General features: G+C 26.4%; 1 protein-coding gene and 1 long non-coding RNA gene across 5 annotated transcripts in view; one reads left to right on the top strand and one right to left on the bottom strand.

The window, feature by feature from the left end:
* Window positions 1–23,192, top strand: part of LOC126893823 (uncharacterized) — a 138,307-nt gene that overhangs the window by 6,230 nt on the left and 108,885 nt on the right. The window lies entirely within an intron of this gene.
* On the bottom strand, window positions 1,271–21,282 carry LOC126893779 (elongation of very long chain fatty acids protein AAEL008004-like). 4 transcript variants are annotated; one of them, XM_050664270.1, is made up of 8 exons: window positions 21,070–21,282; window positions 18,154–18,276; window positions 15,369–15,559; window positions 14,341–14,433; window positions 14,193–14,249; window positions 9,047–9,152; window positions 3,674–3,810; window positions 1,271–1,460 (listed from the first exon to the last, which is right to left on the bottom strand). In XM_050664270.1, the coding sequence occupies exons 1-8, from the start codon at window positions 21,074–21,076 to the stop codon at window positions 1,299–1,301; spliced, it is 876 nt and encodes a 291-aa protein (XP_050520227.1). In that variant the 5' UTR covers window positions 21,077–21,282; the 3' UTR covers window positions 1,271–1,298. The 4 variants fall into 4 exon arrangements, with proteins under 4 accessions (XP_050520227.1, XP_050520226.1, XP_050520228.1 ...); XM_050664269.1 differs by lacking the exon at window positions 21,070–21,282 and adding an exon at window positions 18,451–18,639; XM_050664271.1 differs by lacking the exons at window positions 18,154–18,276; window positions 21,070–21,282 and adding an exon at window positions 16,510–16,645.

Genomic DNA, 23,192 nt, shown 5'->3' with positions numbered 1-23,192 from the left:
ACATATAAGGTAATTTTGGCTCAATCAATTATTCAACAAATTTTAGTATTGAGCTTAATTTTGAAATTGAGCGATTATTTTGTATTAAATTACGATTTCCAGATTTCAAGATTGGGATTACAAAACTAGATATCTATAATTAAGGAAAAATACCATGAGAAAGAGATATATTAAATAAAATGTGAATTGGNCCCTGAGCATTAAGTTTATTTAATAATAATTTGAGATCAACTGAATCAAAAGCTTTACTTAAGTCAGTATATATAGCGTCAATTTGTCCTTTTTTTTCAATAATATCAAATAGATTTGTAACACACACTAACAAATTAGTATAAGTTGATTTTTTGGTACGAAAACCATGTTGTTCATCAATTATAATACTATTAAACATATAAGGTAATTTTGGCTCAATCAATTATTCAACAAATTTTAGTATTGAGCTTAATTTTGAAATTGAGCGATTATTTTGTATTAAATTACGATTTCCAGATTTCAAGATTGGGATTACAAAACTAGATATCTATAATTAAGGAAAAATACCATGAGAAAGAGATATATTAAATAAAATGTGAATTGGACGAGCGAGGGCGTAACAACAGTTAGATAAAACAATTAATTTATCAACAATTAATTAATTTATTTTTTAAATTTAATTAATATAATTTATCTGGTCCAAAAGTGCAGTCTTCACCCATATTTGAAAGATCTTCAAAAACATCAGATAAGGGTATATACAGAGACGAGGTATTTATTAAAGATTCAGTTAAAATATTAGTACTATGATAGGTGCTATCAAATGGAGAACTAGCGTATACTGACGAAAAATAATTTGCAAATGCATCAGAAATAGCTTGGTTATTTCATAACTAGAGTTATCACATGACATAGTAGATGGAGTAAATTTTACAAACATTTATTAGAAAATATTTTATTAATTCATTTTTATAAATGATTTTTTATATTTTTTAGTAAAATGATTTCATATTGATGAATTTATATTATATGCCTTAATAATAACTGTGTTTTCAAATATTATTATAATATATTGAATATGACATATATATGTACCCTCAATATAAAAAAAAGACCGTTGTCGACTATCCAACATACTCAAATGTCAAAATAACTTAAGGAAATCCTTTCTTTGCTGAACAAGTAATCATAGAAAATAATGAAAATTTCATATGCTAGTTTTTAGTAAAATAGTTTTTACTAATTAATTTAAAAAAAAATACTTTATATTACATATAATATTAAAAAAAAAGTGAAATAATAAAGTTAAAACATCATAATTTAATTTACTCTGGCTTAACTTTTTTATAAGTCTTCAAATAAAACATTGTGAATAAGTATAAAAAAAATGTTATGTTTAATATCACATACGATATAAATACTTTTGGAAAAGAACAATCAAAAATAAATAGAGATACAAAGTACAATATTGCAATCATGAATTGAACCTGCAATAAAATAAAGAAATTAATATGTAATAAATCATCTGATAAATAAATAAAAATATTATAACTTGTTTATTATTATAATACATTATAAAAATAGTACAGAATAGAAAAGTAATAAGTAGGTAATCGAAATGTTAAGAGAAAAAAAGGAAAGCTTTGTATGGTATTTATAGATTTGGAGAAAGCGTATGATAGGGTACCGAGAGAGGTTTTAAAATGGACATTATTGAGAAAAGTAGTCCCGAAAAGATACATTATTATAATAAAAGATATGTATGATGATACTCGTAATAGAGTAAAAAGCGTAGAAGGAGTAACAGAAGGTTTTCGGGTAAGAATAGGAGTGTACCAAGGTTCTGCTTTAAACCCTTACTTATTCTCTATAGTGATGGATGAAGTTACTAGAGAAATACAACGAGAGATGCCGTGGTTCATGATGTTTGCTGACGATATAGTGTTAATAGAAGAAAATAAGGAGGAAATTAATGAAAGGTTATGAAAATTGTTTTAGATTGATTTATTTATATTAAATTAAACCTCATTAAATTTACACAATAGTTGGGTATATTGTATAGTATAAGGTTTTAGTGATTGGACGTAATTGGAGAGGTGGAAAGTTTTAAGTATTTAGGGTCAGTTATGCAAAAGAGCGGTTGTATTGACGAGGATGTAAGACAAGGTTAAAGTGAGGGTGGTTGAAATGGAGAGAAGCGTCTGGCGTCTTATGCGATAAAAAAATTCCAATGAGGATGAAAGGTAAATTCTACAAGACTGTAGTGTGACCAGTTCTGATGTATAGTTCAGAATGTTGGTCGGTTGACAATAAAGTAGAGCAGCGAATGAGTGTAGTGGAGATGAGAATGCTTGATGGATGAGTGGAGTGACTAGAGAAGATAGGATAAGAAATGAGCATGTAAGAGGGGGTATAGGTGTAGCGTCAATTGTGAATAGGATGAGAGAAAATTGACTCAGATGGTTCAGTCATATTATGAGGAGAGAAGAATCGGAAGCTGTAAGAACAGTTGTAGAAATGAATGTTGAAGGAAGAAGAGGTAGAGGAAGACCAAAAAAGAGATGGAGGGATGCTATTGAATGTGATATGAGAACAGCTGATGTGAGCGTAGATGATGTGGGAGTTCGTGTCAAGTGGGAGTTTAGTGTAAGGGTGGCTGACACCAAGTAGTTGGGATTAAGTCGAGGAAGAAGAAGAAGAAAATAAAAATAGTAAAATTATATTGTTTTTCGAAACTAAAAACGACTTAAATTGATTTTTATAATTAAATAAAAAAATTTGGTTTAAGTAAATTTGTTCAATTATCCAAAACTAATTTCGAGATTTTACTTCAAAAAGTGATAACATGGAACTAGTACTGGTCATAAGTCTTTCAACGCCTTTGCAGTTGTAATGTCAAAAAAATGAGTATATTAATAAGAAGGGGCTGTCCTTAAAAAAAAAAAAAATGTTCTAACTACCAATAGATTATGAAAATGAAGTAGCGATGTACAAAGTTTTTTCAAAATAGCCTCTAGATTACCATTTATAACAAATTGATTTCTTTTAAAATAAGAATTATTAAAATTAAAAAAGAATTTTCTTAATATAATTTTTATTTAAGGAAAATCAAGTGGCCAATATTAAAAGAATCATTCTGTTTACAATAACTTAATAATTTTTTCGTAGTAATTATATTACTAAATTATTAAATATCATACTAAAATTAATTTCTAGTATATTTATTTATTCATGCATTATATTAATGAAACTTAAAACTTGTAATAAGGATGTAATTTAGGAAATAAGATTTGATATTTTTTAGAATAATTCAACGATTCCTTCTAAAAATTAAAAACTATTAACAAATATGTATCAAAACGTTTTTTATGATAGTGAATAATGATTTTAATCACTATCAAATATCATCTATAATTGCTCCAATTATGTCATGTACGCACTGTGCCATGTACGTACTGTGTTTGCTTTTTATTTATAAAATATTATTAAAAAAAAAAATTCTATTGAAAGTGTTATCAGTTTAGTCTGGGACATCTTGTAAATAATTTTTTGTTNAGTGTTATCAGTTTAGTCTGGGACATCTTGTAAATAATTTTTTGTTCAAGTATTGATTTAATAAGAAAATGAAAACAACATTTTGTATTTTAAAATTTTTGAATTATTTAAAAACAGTCCAGCTTAATTAATGTTATGTACTTACCAATTGTAAACGAGTCAAGTAAACTTTCCACCACAAATATTTTTGTATTTGAGGTCCCATTGCTGCTAAAAAGTAATAAGTATACATGACGACGTGAACAATTAAATTTAACGATCCCACTAATATGACGTGATGATCTAAAAAAAATTAAAGAATTATTAATTATAAAGATTTCCTTCAAAATGATTCTTAGAGCATAAAATTTTAAGCGGAATATATATAAAAAATTTAACGCTACCAACTCAATAATAATAACACAATAATAATTATGTTAAGAAAATTACTTTTTATATTTTGTAGTTTCATATATTTCTTGATTTATAAGTTATTAGCTATTTTTTAAATTCATCCATTATATTTTATAAGGGTGTCAAATTTATTTTTTAAAATAAAACCTATTAAAACAACAACAAGATTTTACTAGCTTATTAAATAAAAAATTATCTTATAAAGAAAATTATGGGTCAAAAACAACTTTTGACTCATTATTACGGAATTTACTCTTCTTCTTTTTCCTCGCCTTTATCCCAACTACTTGGTGTCAGCCACCCTTACACTAAACTCCCACTTGACACGAACTTCCACATCCTCTACGCTCACATCAGCTGTCCTCATATCACATTCAATAGCATCCCTCCATCTCTTTTTTGATCTTCCTCTGCCTCTTCTTCCTTCAACATTCATTTCTATAACTGTTCTTACAGCTTCCATTCTTCTTTTTTCATAACATGACCAAACTATCTAAGTCTATTTTCTCTTATCTTATTCACGATAGACGCTACACCTATGCTCCCTCTTATATGTTCGTTCCTTATCCTAAACTCCTACTCTATATAATCTGTCTTACTCCTACTTATTCTTAAACCCTTTTCTTCATGAGTTGATCACCATACCTCTGCCTTTGATTAATTTTCTCCTTATTTTCTTCTATTAACACTATATCGTCAGCAAACAGCATGAACCAAGGCATCTCTCGTTGTATTTCTCTAGTAACTTCATCCATCACTATAGAGAATAAGTAAGGGTTTAAAGCAGAACCTTGGTACACTCCTATTCTTACCCGAAAACCTTCTGTTACTCCTTCTACGCTTTTTACTCTATTATGAGTATCATCATACATATCTTTTATTATAANACTCTATTACGAGTATCATCATACATATCTTTTATTATAATAATGTATCTTTTCGGGACTACTTTTCTCAATAATGTCCATTTTAAAACCTCTCTCGGTACCCTATCATACGCTTTCTCCAAATCTATAAATACCATACAAAGCTTTTTATTTTTTCTCTTAACCTTTCTATTAGTTGCCTCACACAAAATAATGGCTCCATTTTTGACTTACCAGGCATAAATTCCAACTGTTTTTTAAATACCGATGTCTCATTTCTTATTACCTTTTCCTAAATTTTCATACTATAACTCATAACCTTTATGCCTCTATAATTTCCATACTTCTGTATGTCATCTTTACTTTTAAACATCGACATAACAATAATATTTGAAGAGTGAATGTGTCAAACGTTCTACGTGCCAAAAAAGTGAAAAATTGTTTTGTTTCTGATTTATGTTCTACGTACCAAGGGCCACAATCTTGTAGGTGTTTCAAATGTCAATTAAATTTTTTACTTGTCCAAAATTGCGTTCATAGGTGGTGTTCGTTTTGTGAGACATGCCCATTTTACCATTGTTTTTTGTGTTTTCTGAACAAATATTTTTTTGGCACATAGAACGTTTGACACATTCACTCTTCATTTCTCCATTCATTTGGAATTTTCCTTTCTAATAAGATTTTAGTTAAAAGCTCCTTCAACCACCTTATGCCAACACCGCTTAATATTTTCCATACTTCTACTGGCAAATCATCTGGTACCACTGCTTTATCCTTTTTCATTGATACCACAGCCTCCATTTTTAGTTAAAAGCTCCTTCAACCACCTTATGCCAACACCGCTTAATATTTTCCATACTTCTACTGGCAAATCATCTGGTACCACTGCTTTATCCTTTTTCATTGATACCACAGCCTCCATTTTTAGTTAAAAGCTCCTTCAACCACCTTATGCCAACACCGCTTAATATTTTCCATACTTCTACTGGCAAATCATCTGGTACCACTGCTTTATCCTTTTTCATTGATACCACAGCCTCCATTTTTAGTTAAAAGCTCCTTCAACCACCTTATGCCAACACCGCTTAATATTTTCCATACTTCTACTGGCAAATCATCTGGTACCACTGCTTTATCCTTTTTCATTGATACCACAGCCTCCGATACCTCTTACGGAATTCATTACTATTTAAAAATATTGTCTGGAGGTGAAGGGCAGTATGACAAAATTTAGTATTAGAAATTTCTCAGCTGCATATGTCTAACCAACCAGGTATAAAATTACACACATTATAAGATATACAAATAATATATATTAGAAAAATCTTACTAAGGTTATAAAAAAAATATTAAATAAGATGACGTGACATCTGCTACCCACGCTTCATTTCCAGTGAATTTTTAAAATAGTAATAACTTCCGTAATAATAAGCCAGTTTTCGGAAATTATTGACCTATTTATATCTAGATAAGAGAAAAATAACGACCGGCAAATGTCTAGTTATAATAAACATAGTTTAAAAAAACTGAAAATACGCTTTTAAACTATATTTATTTTTCACTTTTTAGTTTTTTTTGACATCGCTGTTACAGTCAAGGAGTGTTTATTGTCAATTATCACTATCAATAGATATAATTTCTGTATTGCCTGTTAGTGTGTTTATAAACTCACAACAATGTGTATTATTACCATTGATAATAAAAGTTATATACCTGCGAACATTGTCATAAAAAACCAATTAGCTACCTGTATTTGTATCTTTAAATGTTTATATCTAATAATAAACAATAAAAATTTATATAAATAATATACAATATTAAATATAATATATTCAATATTGAATATATAATATTGATGATGCGCACGCATGTTCGGGTACGAAAACCAAACATAAAACTATACAGTAATAGTGTCATCTGTGTTAGGTGAGCGGGGTGGGGTGAATGCGTTACGACAGTCTAGTCCCAAAGCCATAGACGAAGTAATACGAGAGAATAGCACGTGGCGCGTGGAGAGTTACAAACATTCATGCAGGTGAAACTAATATAAGCGTGTTAAAAATAGTAGCATCCATTCTTTATCTTCAATTATTACTTTAAATTGTTAATCTTTTCCGACAACTGGTCCAAAAGTTGTTATCGATTCGTCTTTTTCTTAATAAGATAATTTTTTATTTAATAAGCTAGCTAAACATGTATGTTGCTATTAATAAAAATAAAATTGACACCTTTATAATGTATAAGGTAAGCTTTTAAATAGGTTATAAGGTGAATTAAAATAGTAGTTAATGATTGATAAATTAAGAAATATATGAGACTTTAAAATACCAAAAATAATTTTCTTAACATAATTAACATTAAAAAATTAAGTTATGCTTTTCAAGCTAGTCTTCTTGAAATTCTCGAAATCATGTAAAAACTTTATTTCTTCAAAAACATTATAAAATATAGTGTATAATACTAAGACATAGTAAAATATAGTCATTAAAATATATATATGTTGAATGAACAAGTCAGTATTACAATTTTTTTGTTAAAATTAATAAAAATTTTAAAAATAATCACAGTATTTATAAGCTTTCAATTAATTTAAAGTACTATAATATTTGAGACGAATAATATCTTGATTTTATATTAATTTGGTTTTCATAATACTGAAATTCTGTTAAAAAATAGGAAAAACCCTGTTTTCAAAGTCGCTGCTGCTGCCGACAATCGCGCGTGTGCAACGGATTCCTCTAGGTACGCCACAAAACGATGTAAATAATTAAAAAATATATTAACATATGTATTAGATACTAAAGGACTGTTGTAGGTCATAATCAAAATGTCAAATTAAACCTAATAAAATTATCTACATCCGTACACAGGCGATTTTCAGTAAACCAATTTTATACAAGGTTATAACAATTAAAAAAAAAAAACATAAACTTTAAAAGACAATAACATTATCAAAAAACGCCAATATACGGATGTAGATCATTTTTTTATATTTAATATGATACCTTTATCATGTAACCATCATCCTCCAGAATCTTTGATTGACCGAGATAAGTTTTAATGCGCCAAAAAAAAAGTACTTGGATGACTTTGTAAAGAATAACGTGGACTGACAAAAAATAAATTATTTACAAAAATAATAATAAGTCATATTTTAATGTATTTGCAATTTTACAGTAGTTTTTGTACTTTTTTGAATTAAATATTTTTTAGTTAATTTTTATTTTAAATTTTACATGTAATTTTGAAATTAATTCAAATAACACAATAATAATTGTCAAACTTTCAAGATATTATTTAAACCATTCTCTATTTAATAGTTACAAATAGAAATAGGCTCCCGTTTTATTCGACAGATACCCCTCAAAATCTACCCTTAGGTATAATTTTTTTAATAATTAAATTGATAAATACAATAGTTTTAAATTAAATATTAGTCTACATTCTTATGAAAAGTTATTATTTGACGAAAGAATGGGAAGTAATATACTGAATAATTCACACTTAATATTATGTTTATTTAAAACCATAGAATATGAAATTTCTTACATTGTTAAACATGAACATTTGATAATATATTTTCTATATTATTTAAAACTAATCATTTAGAAAATTCCAAAAATTTCTTAATTTATTGTATTTCCAATCTGTATTAAATTTAATAGTATCACATTCACTAACAATTATATAACAGTTATTAAAATAAAGCAATGGGCTATATTAATAGTATGTACTAAAGTTGGTTGTCTCAATCAGTTCCTTTTTATTATTAATTTACAATACATTTTCGTTTGTATGCCCAAAAGAATCTTTTATACCTAAATTTTCTACAACTAATTCAAGTAGTGAATCTCAGTGAATCACTGAATTATCAATTGAAATTAATTGCAATTAATTGGTACCACCTACCGATGTAGTCAATTTTAACCTTTGATGAAATTTCTTATTTAGGATCTTCAAGTTTGAATTTAGTTCAACATAATTCAAAAAAACATTTTTGTCTAATAATTTTTCTTTTCCGTTGACTATGTTTAAATTATTAAATAAGGTTTGAAATTTTATGTTTTTTCCATGAATTAATGAAAAAAAACATTAGTTTTATATTTAATAATTTAAATATTTTCATACACGCAAATAAGTCGCAAATAAAACAGCAGTGAGGCGTTCTTGCCAATTAGTGTCTTAAATAGTTTGTCAGGAGTAAAACTATGGATCAAATATTATAATAAAACTTTTGAAATATATAAAGCATAGCTTACTCTTAAAAAACCGCATACACACCCAAGAGGAAATAACCATATTCATGTGATGGTATAAGTGTAAAAATGATACATGTGATTGTTTTTTTCTTAAAACAAAAAATACCTGTAAAATAAATACTAATTTTATATTTTGTAATATAATAATATAATAAATACAAATATAAGTGTGAGACACCTAGTGTTTCTTAGCAAGTAAACTATGAGGAAAATTCTTACATGCAAGCAATGGATGGGTTAATTTCTAATAAGGTACAAAATTAAGAATAACACTTAAATATCGAAAAACATAAAAATTGATATTGTTAAAAAATTACAAAATTGAGTACATTATAAATCTATAACATTTAAATTATTTCAAAATATATAGCGTAATAATATTGTTAACATTTTAAGTTTTAGAACGTAAAACAAATTTTGATTCAAACCTGATATTTAGTGGTTTTGAAAAATTTAATTGTTACTTTTCTCTGTATATTTCTTAAATTATGAAATAAGGGATTATAAACAACGTATTTTATCATTGATGGGAAGCTGATAAGGTACTAATTTTAATATGTTATTTTTTTATTTTAATTTTTGTATCTGTTACCATTGTACACTTTTATAGTACTTAATACTAAACTATATAATGTCAGTATTAAATATCTACTTTATTAAATTTGTTGTAAAACTTTTAAAATATATTGAAAATTATTCCATTTTAAATTATTATACCATGTTCCCAATGTAGAAAGCAACGGAAAACCATTGCACTTAAATTTCCCTAGGATATACCAATCCAGTTGGTATTAACCAACCTAACGGTTGTAAAAAAAAAAAAACTTTAGAATGGTATTAGTTGCAACTTTCGGTGGACTCAAATTACATTTCAAAAACCCAGCACAGTGGGGTCGCGGCACAGTGGGGACGTGGCATGATTGGGTCCAGTATAGATTTAATCTGACAGTGATTAAAATCACTATCATAAGAAACGCTTCGATTCAAATCTGTAGACAGTGTTTAATTCTAAGAAATTGGTAGATAATTACAAAAGCAACATCAACTTCTATTTCCTTGATTATATCCAGATTAGTAATTCTTTTACTTATAGATTATATAATTTTTATAATTAATTGTTTTCAAATTATTATTGATTTTTAATATGTTAAAAGTAATAATTTTTAACCTACTTTTATTTGTCCTATAAAGTGAAAGTTTATAATAAAAAAAAAAAAATGAATTTATCACCATAACTTTTAGTTCAATTTGCAAGTTTGAAATTAAATAGAAAAAATGGTATTGTTAAGATTAATATGCAATCAGGAAATTTTATAATTACTATTTACAGTAATTTTTTTATTTCATCCATTGTGAAACAGGTGCATACAGGTGAAACTAATATAAGCGTGTTAAAAATCCATCGTTAAATTCAGGTGAAACTAAAAATCATTTTTTTTTTTATTTATGATTTATATAGCAACATGTTACGAAAAAATTTGGAATATTATAGACTGGTAGTAGCACACACAAATAGAGAAAAAATTAATAAATTTCAAAGTAAAATTATATAATATCAAATCTAATTCGAAAATTTACTTTAAAAATATTAGAAATGAATAATATTAATTGTTTGTATGGATAAAGCTGGTTAAGCTACTTGTTATTTGATTAGGAATTTTTTTTCTTCAATTTTTGAGGGTAATATCTTCAACTAAATACGAATTTTAATCATTTGACGTATCATTGAAAAAAGTCGGTTAAGTGAGGGTTGGAAAAATAAATAGCGGCTTCAAAAAAAACACATAGTAAAATAATATTAACATGAATAAAAAATTTCTTCTCACGTGGGGAGACTATAATGATGGGATATTTGATATTTATTGAAGTTATACCTTAATGAGATAAAAATCAAATGATTTAAACATTTTTTTCTAACTCAAAAAAAAAAAATGCAAAATATTAATTGCCACAGGCGGATTCGAACCTCGTACCCCTAGTATGAAGGACACAAATGTTATCGATTCGGCAACTGTTGGTCGCTTTCGTCGCAAGGTAAAAGTAGCAATTTAAAAGTTACTATTTCGACTTTAAAAAAGCAAAAAAATTTAAAATAGTTTAATTTCTTATGACTTATGAACTTTATTCTATGTCAAATAAATTATATAATATTCATGAAAGTCAGTGTATTGCCCTTATAAGATATTTTAAAATAAAATAAAATACAAAACCCAGGATTTTAACACAAAAATAGCATATTTTTGAATATGGTAATCATTTGCGCATAGAAAATAGATCGTCGGTACAAATTTTTTTTTTCATTTTATAGTACATAAAATAAGCTTTAATTTGATATATGTTTAAAGGACGCAGTATTCCCGGAACATTTTCAAAAATTAAGTTGAAAAAGTTAGTTTTTGTAAAAAAGTTGCTATTTTAAATCCCCCCCTTTGAGCAGAATAAGTGTTAGATTAAAAAAAAAATGATATTAAATGAAAGGAAATTACCTAAGGTTTCAATATAAAAAAATATTATTTTGTTTTTGTTAATATTTCAATAAGTTATGGTAGTATTAAAAACAAAAAACATTATGATAGGAGCTGATTTTTTTTAATTTCGGTGGCAATTTACTCATAGACTATAACATGTCGTGACGAATTTTTTTTTTCATTTTATAGTACATAAAATAAGCTTTAATTTGATATATGTTTAAAGGACGCAGTATTTTCGGAACATTTTCAAAAATTAAGTTGAAAAAGTTAGTTTTTGTAAAAAAGTTGCAATTTTAAATCCCCCCCATGAGCAGGTTAAGTGTTAAATTTTCAAAAAAATTATATCAAATGAAAGGAAAATATCTAACGTTTTAGTTTAAAAAAAAATTATGTTGATTTGTTGATTTTTGAAAAAGTTATGGAAGTTTTAAGAAAAAAAAGTGAAAAAAATGACAAAATTTACCGATTTTAAAAATTGTAATTCTTTTGGAGATTTCCCCCATTTTCGAGGAACAAGAGAAAATTTATCTATTTTAAAGGGTAACATTTTCAACTATATACGATTTGTGATCTTTTGACGTATCGTTGAAAGAAATCGGTTCGATGAGAGCTGAGAAAAAGTGGTAACAGACACAAAAAAAAAACACATCATAGTAAAATTAATACCTTCTCATCTTCGCATCGAAGCTAAAAACAAAAAAATTGTAAAATATATACATGATATGAGTTTAGACTAGATTTAAAAAAAATAATTTCTTAAAAGCCAATAAATATATGAAATAGAATATGAAAAATCTTAATACTCTTTTTTTATAGTATTTAATAGTGATTATACCAAAATATTGGGCTCATTCTATAATTTAACATTAGTAGTTATATAACATAATATATATATACAGGTTGATTTTTTTATTATAACCCACTCAATTACTTACAGACTAAAAATAATTTAAATATTTTTCTTTTAATTATCTTAAGTAACACATTATTCTTGAATTATTAACAGTGTAATACTTTTTAAGTTCATCCCTTTTGCCTGGTAAGGGTGTCAATTTTGTTTTTTTAAATGGGAACACATATTTTGAATTTAATAGTGTTTGAGTTTTTAATTTAATAATAAATGGCATTTTCATATTTAGCATAACTTTAATTGTTTTTTAGATACAATTTTTTAGCTTTGATACGAAGCTGAGAAGGTAATAGTTTTATTATGATGTGTTTTTTTTTTTTTTTATGTCTGTTGCCACTTTTTCTCTCACTGTACCGATTTCTTCCAACGATACGTCAAAAGATCACAAATCGTATCTAGTCGAAGACATTACCCTTCAAAATTGAATATTTCCCTCGTTCCCCGTAAATGGGGGAAACCTCCAAAAAAATTACAAATTTAAAAATCGCTAATTTTCGAAATTTTTTCAATTTATTTTACTAAAAACTGCCGTAACTTTTACAAAAATGAACAAATCAATATAATTTTTTTTTATAGATGCTTGATGTTTTTACCTATCATTTGATATATTTTTTTGTAAATTTGACCCTTTATCTGCCTACAGGGGGGGGGATTAAAATGACAACTTTTTCACAAAAAATTTACTTTTTCAACTTAACTTTTGAAAGTGTTCCGGAAAGTCTGAAACTTTTATAGATATCTTAAATTAAAGCTAATGTAATACACTTTATCATGGTAAAAAAAAATTGGACCTCTGAACTTGTCTTTGTACCAAATGCTATTTTTGTGTGAAAATTTTTGATTTTATATTTTACATTTTTCACATTAAAATGCTATAACTCTTTAAAAAAAATGTATGGATCAATACAATTTTTTCATGAGAAGTATTATTTANCTTGTCTTCATGGTGAAAACGGCTACCGAATACTATTTTCGTGTGAAAATTCTCGATTTTATTATTTATATAATATTTAACTTTATAATGCTATAACTTATTNATGTATGGATCAATACAATTTTTTCATGAGAAGTATTATTTATAAACAACTTTCATTCGACATACCTTATCTTAATCAGGATATAAATAAAGAAATAGCATACCGTGTAGCTTTTGGAATAATCCTCAATTTTTTTTTAATTAAACACTATCTAAAGATTTGCATCGATGAGTTTTTTATGATAGTGATTTTAATCACTGTCAGATTAAATTTATTGGTTGGGTTTATTGGTTTATTGGACGTTTTATGACGTCGTTGACACAGTCACAGATTGTTTATTATTAATTATTACTTTTATTAGATATACTTTCTGTATTATCAGTTGGTGTATTTATAAATTCACAACAATGCGCCTTACAACCACCGATAATAACACTTCTGTTTACTTGCGAATATCGATGTCATATATTTTAGTTCATAAAAATGATGTTTTATTATTAATAAAAGTTATTAAAAACAGTTTGATTCTATATACAGAATTTATTTATAAATAATTTACTTCATAAAAAAAAAGTAATTAAATATTTTTTAAAAACTTCATTGAAATATTTTACATTAGAACCTCAGTACCTAATAATTCAAAATTAAAATGTCAATTAACTCTTTTTATTTTGTATAATGGAATGGATTAGATATTTTTAATAGTGAATCTATTTCAAGTTACTACATCAAGTTTTTATATTTATGATAAACCTATCATTATAAATAATATACTAATGTGTACTTACTGTATCCATTAGATCACAAATTTTGTTGATTAAGTAAAGCCATATCATTTCATTTGTCTAAAAGAAAGTTTTTGGATTTTATTTATTATAGTAAAATAATTGAAAAATAATCATTTATTATTTTATTTAAATGTTTATTGAAACTTACGATTTTACGTAAATTATGTTTTTCATTAAGGTCCGTTGCATCTAAGCTACAGCCATGTTTCACTAGACTACTGATTAATCCAGGTTGAAAATACTGTAAAAATATCGGTTTTACAATAAATCTCGTAATATATAAAATACATTTTTTTTTTTTATGGATGCAAATTATATAACTTATTTGAGAAAAATAAAAACTGTGAAAGTGTTAATTGTTTTTAAGTCCGTTCTTTTTGTATTCAAATTGTACAAGAGAATATAAAACATATAGAACAGCCAGATCTATATTCACATGGACAATTTATTTTTAGAAAAAAATTAGGTTTTTTTAAGATATATGATCGAATTTCATAACCAGTTTTATAATATTACTTTTTGAATAAATAATTATTCTATAATTTCTAAGTATACAGAATGATTTATTTGTCATAAACCATTTAGTCAGTCAAAAATATATTTTTTTTTTATTTCTTAAGTATATGATTTTTAGTATATCTGTTTAACTATTAAAAAAATTATTAACAACTTTGTTTTAGTAGCAACTAAGTTTACTGTATTATTAACAAAAAAAAAAAATTGTTTTTTTATTAAACTTTAGAAACTTGTTAGTAGTTTAATTTTGTATTTTATGATTATAACTAGCGGTATTATCTTTAACAAAATTACAATTAAATATTGTACTTAAACTATCTTTTTTATTAATAAATTCGACGAGGGATTAAATCATCCAAACTTGACCTCTACAAATATTGCTATATAATAAATATTTATGATATGAAAAATATCAATAGTCAAATATTCAAAATATCTATACGTTTATTTAAATTGTAGGATTCAGCGGCGTACTTACTGAGGTGTCCTTGGGGTTTGATCTCCCATCGACATAATATCACAAAAATAGTAGGATTAGTGGAGGAGTGAAGCTTCCTAACATTACGTTCTATAAAATATTTGTACCCCCTTCAAAATTTCTATATACGCTATTGTTGAAATTATTTTAATTAGTTTACATTAAAGGTAGACTAAACTTACACGTGATAGCATATACCCGTTGAACAACAACTGTAAAATATTGTAGGCCATCATAATGTGCTTCAAATTAAATGGTTTTCGTTTTTCCATCAGTTGAGGGCCAATTTTCAACACAAATAATGAATATACTCCTATTATACCTAATACAGCCCACGGCGTTTTCATTAGCATCCACGAATCAGCTTCTATGTCTAAAAGTGATATTTGAAAATATCGATTAAGACTTACTTATTTATTTATGCAACTAAAAAAATAAAACCAGTATTATCGTAATAACTATTTTTTTTTTCAAAAAAAATTCATTTGTACATTATAAGAGAATAAGCATAAGTTATTATTTATATTTTTTGAAATTTAATTAATTATGTCTGTATAAACTTTAATAACTTTATGGCTTTTATTATCTTCTTTTTTTTTATTAAGTTTGTTTCATTTATTCATTTTTTAACTTTCTACAAATTTTAAATCTACTGCATTTGAATCAATACATAAAATATAAAAAATACAAATACGTTATCTAATGATTAGTTGCCTACATAATTTGATTGAGAACGAGTCTTGCTTTGGTAATATGTACCAAAGAACCGACTCTGATGAGCCTTTGGTATACCATTCATAGATAATGTAGTGCTCTATTATCGATTTTTGAGATTCTAAATGTATTTGTATCAGCTATAACACAATTTCTACATCATTTTTTCGAGTAATGAAAGAAAAAAATTAATGAATCAAGATATTCCGAGTCAATTTTTTCAGGTCACTTTAATACTTAAATAATTATCATAACACACGTAAATAAAAATGTATCGAACAATATTTATATTACTACGGCACATACATCTCATTAATATATTAAAGCTTTTGTGAATTGTCGTGTTGCTTGAAATGTTCGCGAATATATCCGTAGTAGTATAGTTACAACCACGATCTTATAACTATCGCTCTGAAAATCGACTCTGCTACGAGTTGGAAACGTCAGCTCAGAACTAAAAGCGTGGATACATGCATAAACATTTCAATTACATACATTTTACATATATGTATAAACAAATGCACTCTAGCACAATTTAAATAAATTTTTCTTGAACAAATTCTTAAGGTAAGTACTTTAAGTAGAGAAGATCTGCTTAATATGACATACTACTTTTTGATCGAATCATTTTGACATGGCACTGCTTTAGGCGGACGCTCATTCGTGTCCCTCTCGATATCAGCCGTCCATTTCTTAATATGACGATCGATGGTAATCTCGTACATTTTGCCGCTCTTGACACCGTGACAAGACCGCCGCCGACTGTGTATTGCTGATGCGTTCTGTTTCGTTCCGACGATCAACTCGAATGTTGCGAGTACTTAGATGTCTGGCCGACTGAGAGTCGGATATTTTACTTTCCAAACATGTTACGCCTTAGCATTCCTGGTTACTTTAAATATTTTATAATAAATAATAGTTTTTTGTTTCTTTTCTTAATTACAACACGCGCTGTATTCAGCTGTTTATCACACGCCCATATATTATATATATTTATACATATATCATATTTATATTTGTATTGTAACTTATATATTATAACTATAGTGAAAACTAAAAAACGGGTTTCTGCCATCTTTGTTAATAAGAAAAACCGGCGTCAACTACTTTATTTAAAAAGTATTTAGTATGCGTATATGCTTACACCACCATTTAAAAAAGCGTAATTTAGAGGGAAATATTTTCAATACCTTAATCCATGTATAAAATTTCATCTTATATATATATAAATATATTTCATCAAATAAAATTTACAAATAGTATATTTATAAAATTATACAAAGCTTATAAAATAACGTCTTTTAGTCTTGTTTTATCGTAAAAAATTGATTTCAGAATGTATGTGTAAGAATAAAAATTAATGTCGTTAATGCTGTTTATTTACCACCACTTACTTATTGTGATTGTTATAATATATACTTCAATTCGATTGCTAATTTAAGAATAACATTTAATAATTAATTAATTTAGCTGTTTTACATCTTTCATTAGCGCTGTTGACATGAAAAAATTGATATTTCAATATTAAATGAATAATTATGACGATAAGAAAAATTATAATAAGAAAAATACACTAAGACGAGTAGTAAATCTAAGATTAAATTAAAAATATAAATCGTTTTTAAGTTATTGTAAAATTATAAGGTTTCAATACAAATTTTGTTGTATAAAAGTTGAACAGTTAAAGAACTTTTTGTAATAAATGTTTATTTTAGTTGACTATACCTTATAAACACATATCACCAATAATTCCAAACATTTTTGCGACTTCCCAGCTTTCATAAGGCACATAATTAATTTACTAAATAATGATAACTATACATGTAGTATATATTATATACTACATGTATAATCATGTACTACATGATTCATAAACTCATCTAAATCCATCATATACTAAATGTATAAACTATAATATGGAGAGTTTTGGAATTAAAAATTTTTAGCTAATCGAAAATTTTCAAAATACTTATTAAAATTAAATTAATATAATTAATGTAATTATAACAATCAAACTACCTTGTAAAATTATTAATTGACATTAAAATATTCAACAGATTGAATAATAGTTTGAGCAATGTTTGGTTCAAAATACATTTCGAAGTATTTTAATATCCAAAAAATATTACTAGATTACTTACGAATAATATTTCAATATTGAGCGTAAATATAATAATCAATACCAGTCAAAAAGTATTGAACTTAAAATAAAAACATTTTTTATAATAAATGTTATAGCAAGTAAGTATTTACCAAATTCAAATTCTTTATTTAAAACTTCAACGACTTTGTCAATAGAATAACTTGAAAGACTATTTGAATGGTTTGAAAATTCGCTTGAATTACTCTTAGTATTATAACAGGACATTATGAAATCTGTAACATTGAAATTCGAAATAAATAAATAAATAATATTAATTTCTATATTCTCATAATTAATTATATTTTGGATTTATATTATAAATTAGATCATTTTCTCAAACTGTTATTAAATGTATCATAAGTCTGTGAAATAGATATAAAAATATATTAATGTAAAATTGAAATTACCCCTGTAAATGGGAATCAAATTACACCAGTAGTAGTCCATACCTGTCGTAAAAGACGAAAAAAATGGACCTGAAGGTGGGGGGCAGCGCCTTCAGTACTGGCTATAGGTGGTTGCTTCTTAAGCAAGTACAGCTATAGGCAGGTAGTAGTAATAGGCGTGAATGGAGACCACGAAAACGGTTATTATACTGCGATGTGGAAGGCAACGGGAAACCACTTTAATAAAGTCCAAGACCAAATCTTGCAAACTTACTACCTATGAAAAATTTCTTCAAAAAACCCTAAAATCAATTAATACGTCGCATTGGAGCGCATTGGGCTCGGCTGGAGAATAAACGAGGCTTCTCAGGTCGTTATCAAGCGAAATCCTTGTTTTAGAATTGTGATTTGGAATGTGAAAACAATGAAAAAAATTGGAAAGCTAGAAAATTTAAAGTTAGAAATGCATCGGCTAAAAATAAGTATACTAGAAATAAGTGAAACTAGATGGAAAGAGGAAAGAGAAATAAAAAGTGACAACGTATAGATAGCACACTCTGGAAAAAAAAGGACAAGAAGGAGGGGCCATAATAATGGATAAATAGGATGGAAAATCCCTCACTCTAACAAAACTTTATACACAAGAGTAATTATGGCCAGGTTTGCAAAAAAAACGGCCGACTTAGTGCTAATTCAGGTATACATGTCTACTTTAGCGATGCAGAGACAGAAGACACTTATGAGATAATAGAAGAAGCACTTAAGGCAACGAAGGCAGAAGACAATGTAATAATAATGGGAGACTGGAACGCTATTGTTGGAGAAGGCAGAGATGATAAATTTGTGGGATAATATGAACTAGGAATGAGAAACGATAGAGGGCAGAGACTAATAGATTTTTGTAAAGTAGAGAAATATGAAATAACAAGCACATAGAATAAGGTGCCCAAAAAAAAAACAGTACACATGGTTAAGTCCAGGAGACCTGTATAGAAACCAAATAGACTATATATTAGTAATGTCGAGATACCGAAACCAAGAATTGAAATCAATAGCATATCTGAGTGCAGATAGTGACTCTGACCTCAATATCTTAATGATGACATATAAATAAAATGATAAAAATGAAGTTAATCTAAGAAAGAACCGGAATGGATTTGTTAGATTGGATGTTAGATTTTCAAAAAAATTATATCAAATGAAATGGAAATATCTAAGGTTTTAATATATAATAAATTATGTCAATTCGTTCATTTTTCAAAAAAAATAGCAATTAAAAAAAAAAAAAGAAAAAAATGTCAAAATTTACAGATTTGAAAAGTCGTAATTTTGTGGGGAATTTCCGCTATTTACAGAAAACGAGGGAAATTTTTCAATTTTCAAGGACAATGTCTTTAACTAGATACAATTTTTAATCTTTTGACGTATCATTGAAATAAATCGGTTTGGTGAGAGCTAAGAAAAAGTATTAACAAACACAAAAAAATAAAAAATAAACCATCATAGTAAAATTAATACCTTCTCAACTTCGCATCGAAGCTAATATATATTCTGATTACTTTTGTCTTGATTATTATCTAAGGCTAAGTTTATCCTATATAAATTCATTAAATATAAACATTTTCTAGTTAAGGTAATAATTACGATTGAAATTAGGTATAGTTTTTTTGGAACTCAAATTTTAAACTTTTACAAAATAATTATTTTTCCTAGCGAGAAAAAAATTATTTATTTTGAAGTTCAAAGAAAAATAAGTACATTGATTTTTCTTTTAATAATACATAGTATAATACCTATTTATAAGCCTACAAATCATATAATGCATTAGAAAACATATTTATGCTTCACTTTTTTAATATAGAACAGGTACATGTGTGGTATACTTGTATTGAAATTTAAATCTTTTAAATATATATTACATATAAACTTGATAAACAAAAAATATTATTCTATTAAATAATTATTTAAATTTTGAACATGTATTCGTAAAGTTATGCAATTCAATATTAAATTTCAAACTCTGTAATTTTTAATTAAAATTTACATTGCTTAAATATATGTAATANAACTCTGTAATTTTTAATTAAAATTTACATTGCTTAAATATATGTAATATAATGAAAATAATTAATTTCTTAATAACTGTTTTTAAAAAATGATGACAAATAGTTTATATCATCAATAATATCCACTCAAAAAAAAACACATTCCCAAAAAAAATCTTCAAAGTTTCGAATTCATATAATAGTTATATTGTGTGTAACTTGATTTTTAGCATTTAAATAAAATATTAGTGCATAGCTTTCATACTGTAATAAATAATAATGAACTTTATTCAGTATAACAAATGTTTGTAAATCTTTAAAATTCCTTAAGTCCCTTCTGTGCTTATAATTTAATATTATATTAGTATATATAAATATTTTTCAAGTAAATGGACATTTAAAAAATAAGCAATTATTTTAGGTCTAAAATATTTACAGAAATTTTTAAAAAACATATATTAAGTATATTATTTTTTAAAGAAAATTTTTATTTTCATTTATTAAAAAGGGGGGTTCTTTAATTTTAAATGTTTTATTATTCGATAAAAATATATTACCTAGCGATAAATATTAATAAATATGTTAAATATATTACCAATCATTTTGTACTCATTCAATTTTTTTTAAATTTCTTTATCACTGGAATATGATGTTTAATTGTTCGTCTTGATGAGAATTATCTATAGTAAAGAAAACTAAAACTTATAATAGGCTGAAATCAAAACAATGATATCAAACCTTGCTAATTTTACCAAAGAACACCGCATCTCTGATCAAAATATATAGGTTGTCAAAAATAGGGTTATGCTTCTTTTTCTGATTTTCAGCATTACTATGAATATTAATGTAGATTAATATTCATAGTACTATTAGATTGATATAGAACTATTAATTTACATTAATTTTAATTTAAATCATATTCATAGGCAAATATAAACATTTACATAAAATTAAGCAAAAAAACAATCAGTTTTACCAATGTTATAAATTATGCAATTTGCTATGATATTAATAACTATATTGGTAAGTTTCAATGAGTATAAAAAAAAATTCTGAAATATACTTTAAAAATAATTGACAATTTATTAAGGATGTTATTCGTAAATAATGCAAAAATTTTTCTATAATTTTATTGCTTGTATATTTATTAATTTCGTAGTACCTACATAATTATGAATTTATCTTTTTAAACATTTTCCTAATAGTTTCGACTGATTTCCGGTGCTGGAAGTAAATATGCAAGTTTTTGACATGGTTTATATAGGATAATATAGAAGATATTACATTTAAAAATTTAGATAATGATAAATGTTTTCTCAACATTGCGTAACTATTACAGTTATATTGCCCCTTTTCAACGTAAACAATAAAATATTGATTTTTTATGTAGTATATAAATATTTGGAGAAAAAAGTTAAAAAAGTTATTATATATTAAATTATATTTTAATAACTGAATAAAATAAATACTTATACCGTACTATTTTTTAGTAGAATAACCAATTCACTAATTATTAGAGTAAATTGATAAACACTAAATGTTTGACTATGATTTAAAATCTTGACCCTGGAGACTAATTTTTTTTTTTTTTTGAGAATGTCCTCTAGTAATAATAACAGTTCTGTTCGGCCGCCGATCGGATATAGCACCACTTGCGTACCACCGATTCACGCGATCGAGTGTTGTTGGGCATTGAGTGTGTACGGCGAGTCTGTGTTTGACGCTTATGCTATTAAAACGATCCTATAACAGACAGTGGAATGCCTCAACTTGAGAGCCCACAGCTAAGTTCCGTGATAGCCAATTCGATAGCAAAGAGAAATTTTTGGATGCCCATCCGCTGGTTCGTGTTGTGGAGAACNCTCAACTTGAGAGCCCACAGCTAAGTTCCGTGATAGCCAATTCGATAGCAAAGAGAAATTTTTGGATGCCCATCCGCTGGTTAATGTTGTGGAGATCGTTTCTGGTCCTTGTGTGAAGACGGAATAAATGAATTAACTAGGTTGCATATAAAAAATTTAAATATATAATTGTGTGGTAATGGTATATTAATTTATATAATATTGTGCTTAGGAATAATAAAATTTCCATTTGTTCTGTCAAAGAGTATTTTCATTAAATTTTAGTTAATTAAGAGTCAAGTGGTGTCCATAACAGGCGAAAATACTGAATGCCCCGACCAAGAGGTGTTTTCGAGTCGGTGGCATAACAAGTTCAAATAGATGTAAATAATTTTCTTTTGTCTCATTATTAAGCAGACACGAGTAAAAAACGAAAGTATTCACTTATAGTGTAATCTTTATGTTTTGAGTCATGAATATAAACTATAATAGTGGAAAAATTATAATATCAATATAAATTACTATATGACATTTGTAGTAAATTTTACATACATTTAAGTAGGAAGTATGTAGGAGAAGAAAAAATATTGTCTGACCAAAACGCAAGAACTCCGAATTGGGAGGGTACTGTTAGGGGCTTGTTTAATAGTTGAGGATCTTGGTCAAAACCAAGAATCGGAAGCTACCCGACGTCTGCCCAAATATCGTCCCTATCTCCTTAAATGAGTTTTAATTGCCTGAAGGAGATACAGGCAATCGTGTACCTTAGTTACAGAGGATAGATTATTAAATAAAATTAGACTATTGTTTTATGTCAACGACAAAGTAAAGTTATATTTTAGATGTTTAGTAAATATAAGTTATATGTAATGTACAA

The sequence above is a fragment of the Daktulosphaira vitifoliae genome, unplaced genomic scaffold (assembly GCF_025091365.1).
Source record: "Daktulosphaira vitifoliae isolate Bord-2020 unplaced genomic scaffold, ASM2509136v1 Scaffold_1, whole genome shotgun sequence".
In the NCBI taxonomy this organism is placed as follows: Eukaryota; Metazoa; Arthropoda; class Insecta; order Hemiptera; family Phylloxeridae; genus Daktulosphaira; species Daktulosphaira vitifoliae.
This window is presented reverse-complemented; position numbering and strand designations above follow the sequence as displayed.

Excerpts from the sequence above, each read along its gene's own strand:
- LOC126893779 (XM_050664269.1), bottom strand. The coding sequence starts at position 18,490 with ATGGACTACTACTGGTGTAATTTGATTCCCATTTACAGGG. Across the intron at positions 14,250-14,340 it reads AACATAATTTACGTAAAATC|ACAAATGAAATGATATGGCT; the intron begins GTAAGTTTCAAT and ends ACTTTCTTTTAG. Across the intron at positions 3,811-9,046 it reads GTGTATGCGGTTTTTTAAGA|ATCATCACGTCATATTAGTG; the intron begins GTAAGCTATGCT and ends AATTTTTTTTAG.